Source organism: Cololabis saira, chromosome 3 (genome assembly GCF_033807715.1).
Source record: "Cololabis saira isolate AMF1-May2022 chromosome 3, fColSai1.1, whole genome shotgun sequence".
NCBI classification, from domain to species: domain Eukaryota; kingdom Metazoa; phylum Chordata; class Actinopteri; order Beloniformes; family Belonidae; genus Cololabis; species Cololabis saira.
In genome coordinates, this window is record NC_084589.1 from 52,977,541 (window position 1) to 52,984,382 (window position 6,842).

General features: G+C 48.3%; 1 protein-coding gene across 1 annotated transcript in view; it reads left to right on the forward strand.

The window, feature by feature from the left end:
- LOC133440516 (calcium-transporting ATPase type 2C member 1-like) overlaps positions 1-6,320 on the forward strand; it is a 46,879-nt gene extending 40,559 nt beyond the window's left edge. Inside the window, 5 exon segments of the mRNA XM_061717789.1 lie at positions 1-81; positions 152-299; positions 2,904-2,999; positions 3,391-3,532; positions 5,750-6,320. The exon segment at positions 1-81 is cut by the window's left edge and continues 36 nt beyond it. Coding sequence (XP_061573773.1) covers positions 1-81; positions 152-299; positions 2,904-2,999; positions 3,391-3,532; positions 5,750-5,886 — 604 coding nt within the window. The 3' untranslated portion in view covers positions 5,887-6,320.
- The last annotated feature ends 522 nt before the right edge of the window (positions 6,321-6,842 follow it).

A 6,842-nucleotide genomic window follows, 5' to 3' on the forward strand; every position in this document is an offset into this window, starting at 1 on the left:
GCTGATGAACTTCCCCAACCCGCTGAACGCAATGCAGATCCTGTGGATCAACATCATCATGGACGGCCCGCCGGCCCAGAGGTACCGTTGCATCCTGGGAAACTTTCCCTGCTCTCTGATTGGTCCGGGTGATGATGATCCTGTTCCTCAGCTTGGGGGTGGAGCCTGTGGACCGTGATGTCATCAGGAAGCCGCCGCGCAACGTGAAGGACAGCATCATCACCCGCAGCCTGCTGGCCAAGGTGCTGGTGTCGGCCATGATCATCGTCTGTGGGACGCTGTTCGTCTTCTGGAGGGAGGTGAGACATGGATGGATGATGGATGATGGATGGATGATGGATGGATGATGGATGATGGATGATGGATGGATGGATGATGGATGGATGATGGATGGATGGATGATGGATGGATGATGGATGGATGGATGATGGATGGATGATGGATGGATGGATGATGGATGATGGATGGATGATGGATGGATGGATGATGGATGGATGGATGATGGATGGATGGATGGATGATGGATGGATGGATGATGGATGGATGGATGGATGATGGATGGATGGATGATGGATGGATGATGGATGGATGGATGGATGATGGATGGATGATGGATGGATGGATGGATGATGGATGGATGATGGATGATGGATGACGCTGTTCGTCTTCTGGAGGGAGGTGAGACGCTGAGACTCATTCCTGAGACACAAACGCTCAGAATGAGACACAAACGTTCTGATGAGGTATTGTGACACCGTGGCTGAAACTCCAGCTTCCTCCCCCTGCAGGGCCGACACCTTTGAACTAGGGCTGGGCGATATATCGAGATTTTAATATATATCAATATATTTTCAAACGTGATATGGTACGAGACAATATCGTTTATATCGATTATTAAAAAAAAAAAAAAAAAAAAAAGTTTTTTTTTTTTTATGATTTTGATATAGCTTATTTTGTGACAAATTGACTTGAATGTTTTATTTGAGATTTGCACAAATGTTTTGTTATTTGCACAACTGTCAACCTCAGTGGAAAAGTCTGCCTGTTACTGTCTACATTGTATTAATTACAGTGTATTTTAATTTAATTGTTCTGCAGGAAATGGATATTTGTTTTATTTTATTCAAGAAGCATTTTTATTCTATATATGCAGGCAGTTTATTTTTATTTCATTTGTTTTATACATGTTGATATTGTGCAGACCTCTGTTAATAAAGGAACCTGTGTGACATTTGGCACAAGGCTTTGTATTAAAACTGACTGTTTTTTTAAGAAATGAAGCTAACAGAGATGCTAACAGAGATGCTATGCTATAATGCTTTGGGGGAAACCCCAATTATGGCACAGAAAAAATATGGATATATATCGAGTATCAACATTCAGCTAGAAAATATCGAGATATGACTTTTGGTCCATATCACCCAGCCCTACTTTGAACAGACTTGAACGACGGGCCATATGACGAAGTTCCTGACTGACTGATATGTTAATACCAACTCATTTGGACACAGACTTGAACCACGAGAACTCCCTATGGGGTAATTTACAACTTACTGATATTCATGTTGAATGCTCGAGGACGCATTTGGCCACAGATCACATCTGACTGTAAATACCCTTTAATTGCTTTTTGTCTTTCACCTTTGGCTTGTTTATTCCTGCCTTTTGTACTTTGAACTTACTGTATAAAAGTCACGATTTCAGCCATTCGTGGTCGGCACACCAACCCAGACACGCTCTGTAGGTCTGCTCACCGCCGGCTACTGAATAAAACTCTCTACACCACAGACTAAAACTCTCTACACCACAGACTAAAACTCTCTACACCACAGACTAAAACTCTCTACACCACAGACTAAAACTCTCTACACCACAGACTAAAACTCTCTACACCACAGACTAAAACTCTCTACACCACAGACTAAAACTCTCTACACCACAGACTAAAACTCTCTACACCACAGACTAAAACTCTCTACACCACAGACTAAAACTCTCTACACCACAGACTAAAACTCTCTACACCACAGACTAAAACTCTCTACACCACAGACTAAAACTCTCTACACCACAGACTAAAACTCTCTACACCACAGACTAAAACTCTCTACACTACAGACTAAAACTCTCTACACCACAGACTAAAACTCTCTACACCACAGACTAAAACTAAATACACCACAGACTAAAACTCTCTACACCACAGACTAAAACTCTCTACACCACAGACTAAAACTAAATACACCACAGACTAAAACTCTCTACACCACAGACTAAAACTCTCTACACCACAGACTAAAACTCTCTACACCACAGACTAAAACTCTCTACACCACAGACTAAAACTCTCTACACCACAGACTAAAACTCTCTACACCACAGCGGACTTCTGGACAGTTCAGAATGAAACACAAACGTTCAGAAAGTTGATCAAAAACAGGTTTCAAGGTTCTTATTTTAGCTTTTTGGATTTCAGGGGGTTAGACACTTTCCAAAAAAACGAAATAAGAACCTTGAAATCAAGCAACTTCAAATCTGTCCATCTATTCATCCATCCATTTATTCATCCATCCATCTATTTATTCATCCATCCATCCATCCATCATCCATCCATCCATCCATTCATCCATACATCCATCCATTTATTCATCCATCCATCCATCCATTCATCCATCCATCCATTTATTCATCCATCCATTTATTCATCCATCCATTTATTCATCCATCCATCCATTTATTCATCCATCCATCCATCCATTCATCCATACATCCATCCATTCATTCATCCATCCATTCTGCAGGGGTGGATGATGGATTCTGTGTTAAAATATTAGAATCTAACATTTTGGGGCATCGATCAGCTGATCAATAAAGAACCTGACCATCTTCATTTGTGTCTCCAGCTGAGGGACAACGTGATCACGCCGCGGGACACGACCATGACCTTCACCTGCTTCGTCTTCTTCGACATGTTCAACGCCCTGAGCTCCCGCTCCCAGGTAACCTGTCTCCTGTCTCACCTGTCTGAAACCCCCCCTCTGGACCAACCCCGGTCTCCATGACGACCCCCTGGTCTCCATGACGACCCCCCGGTCTCCATGACGACCCCCCGGTCTCCATGACGACCCCCTGGTCTCCATGACGGCCCCCCGGTCTCCATGACGACCCCCCGGTCTCCATGACGACCCCCCGGTCTCCATGAAGACCCCCTGGTCTCCATGACGACCCCCCGGTCTCCATGACGACCCCCCGGTCTCCATGACGACCCCCCGGGTCTCCATGACGACCCCCCGGGTCTCCATGACGACCCCCCGGGTCTCCATGACGACCCCCCGGGTCTCCATGACGACCCCCCGTCCCCCCTCTAACCCGTGTGTCCTCCTCCCCCAGACCCGGATGGTCCATGAGATGGGTCTGTGCTCCAACAGAACCTTCTGCTACGCCGTCCTGGCCTCCATCATGGGACAGCTGCTGGTCATCTACTTCCCCCCCCTGCAGAAGGTGTTCCAGACGGAGTCGCTGAGCATTCTGGGTAAGAACCTGGGGGGGATGGATGGATGGATGGATGATGGATGGATGATGGATGGATGGATGATGGATGGATGGATGATGGATGGATGATGGATGGATGATGGATGGATGGATGATGGATGGATGATGGATGGATGGATGGATGATGGATGGATGGATGATGGATGGATGATGGATGGATGGATGGATGATGGATGGATGGATGATGGATGGATGGATGATGGATGGATGATGGATGGATGGATGGATGATGGAAGGATGGATGATGGATGGATGGATGATGGATGGATGATGGATGGATGGATGGATGATGGATGGATGATGGATGGATGATGGATGGATGATGGATGGATGGAGGATGGATGGATGATGGATGGATGGATGATGGATGGATGGATGATGGATGGATGGATGATGGATGGATGATGGATGGATGATGGATGGATGGATGATGGATGGATGATGGATGGATGGATGGATGATGGATGGATGGATGATGGATGGATGATGGATGGATGGATGGATGATGGATGGATGGATGATGGATGGATGGATGATGGATGGATGATGGATGGATGGATGGATGATGGAAGGATGGATGATGGATGGATGGATGATGGATGGATGATGGATGGATGGATGGATGGATGGATGATGGATGGATGATGGATGGATGATGGATGGATGATGGATGGATGGAGGATGGATGGATGATGGATGGATGATGGATGATGGATGGATGATGGATGATGGATGGATGGATGATGGATGGATGATGGATGGATGGATGGATGATGGATGGATGGATGATGGATGGATGATGGATGGATGGATGATGGATGGATGATGGATGGATGATGGATGGATGGATGGATGATGGATGGATGGATGATGGATGGATGATGGATGGATGGATGATGGATGGATGATGGATGGATGATGGATGGATGATGGATGGATGGATGGATGATGGATGATGGATGATGGATGGATGGATGATGGATGGATGGATGGATGATGGATGGATGATGGATGGATGGATGGATGATGGATGGATGATGGATGGATGGATGATGGATGGATGGATGGATGGATGGATGGATGATGGATGGATGGATGATGGATGGATGGATGGATGATGGATGGATGATGGATGGATGATGGATGGATGGATGATGGATGGATGGATGATGGATGATGGATGATGGATGGATGATGGATGGATGGATGGATGGATGGATGGATGATGGATGGATGGATGGATGATGGATGGATGGATGGATGATGGATGGATTATGGATGGATGGATGGATGATGGATGGATGGATGATGGATGGATGATGGATGGATGATGGATGATGGATGGATGGATGGATGGATGCTGGCAGGCATGCATGATGCATGGCATGATGATGGATTCGATGCAGGCATGGCATGCATGATGGATGGATGATGCATGGATGGCATGGCATGATGGATGATGGATGGCATGCATGCATGTCATGGCATCGATGCATGGCATGGATGGATGGATGGATGATGGATGGATGGATGGATGGATGGATGGATGGATGGATGGATGGATGGATGGATGGATGGATGGATGGATGGATGGATGGATGGATGGATGATTACAGTGGATGAGTGAGGGGTTGGGACTGGGGTGGAACGTAGGAAGGACAAACCTCTCCCCCGCCTGCCCGGGCCGTTACCCTGCCCCTCTCACTCCCACGCTGCAGGTTCCGGTGTCCGGCAGAGGATGCTGCAACATGGACAAAAGAGAGAAAAGGGAGGAGAAGGGGGGGCCAGCACAAGAAACTACAGGAGCGACTCTAACACACTAAAGTTTACACTACCTAGAGATTTACCAACACCAGCTAGAGGTTTACTAAACACTAACTATAGGCTTTACTAAACAGAAAGGTTTTAAGTTTAGTTTTAAAGGTGGAGGTGGTGTCAGCCTCCTTAACCCAGATTGGAAGTTGGTTCCATAGTAATGGTGCCTGATAGCAGAACGCCCGCCCTCCAAATCTACATTTAGATACTCTAGGAACTACGAGTAAACCTGCACTCTGAGAACGGAGAGCTCTGCCAGGAACATAAGGCTCTATCAGGTCTTGTAAATACTGCGGAGCTAAGCCGTTTTGGACTTTTACGCAAGTAATAAAATGTTAAATTGGATTCTGAATTCTGACTAGTGTGTACTTTGTCCCCCCAGACCTGCTGTTCCTCGTCTCCCTCACGTCCTCCGTCTGCGTCGTCTCTGAGATCATCAAGAAGGTGGAGAGGTGGAGGGGGGCGGAGCCCCGGCCTCAGGGGGCGGAGCCTCAGGGGGACCGCTTCCTGGACGTATGACCTACGACCCCGCCCCCTGGAATATGACCCCGGCCCCGCCCACCCCCACCCGTCGTCGTGGCGACGGAGACGGCGAGGGCGACGTCCTCAGGTCCCACACCGGTGACTCGTCTGCGCTGCAAAGACTCGTGGGGTTTTTAATGTGACTTTTCCTCAGACGGGGGTTTACGTCAGCTAATGACGAACGCCCTCCCGCCGTTTTGAAGCTCCGCCCCCTCCCGCCGTTTTGAGGCTCCGCCCCCTCCCGTCGTTTTGAGGCTCCGCCCCCTCCCCCCCCCCAAACATGGAACCGGTTCCCTCGGCGGCGCCGGCGGGTCTTCAGGGTCCAAACGCTTCCTCATCCGGTGCCTTACAGAAGTCATCCATGGTTTGGTTCCAGCCCCCGCCGAGCCGCCGCATCACTTCCTGTCGGCCCCACCGAGCTGCCGCATCACTTCCTGTCGCAGTGGCGTCGGCGGCACCTCCCCCCCCCCCCCCCCCCTCCCCGTCACCGCCGGCCGCCAAGCCTGCGGTGCATTCTGGGAAATCCAACGGTTGTCCCGGTCGGACTTTAGTCACGTTTGTAAAGATGTAGGTCTGTGTTTGGTGTCGGTGCCGGCGGACGGATCGCCGTGACGAGAATCAATAACGTCTAATTTATACATTAAAGGTTGATTTAATAAACGGTTCTGAGACGACTGATGATTTACACCCACACAGGAACCAGGCGACCCGCCGGGTCGGAACACAGACGACCCACCGGGTCGGAGCGTTCTTCTTTTTATACTTTGTTTTGGGAGAAATCTCACTTATGGTTGGGGAGCGGTCGGCTGTGCAAAAATGAATCAGACACACACTCGCTTTTGCTATAATGAATACATTTATTAGCAAACAAGCAGTGCACACAAAAAGACTCACACACAATTGCCCTTTCGCTAGGATAACTCTGTGTCAAGTTATCCCCCGCAAATGACAAA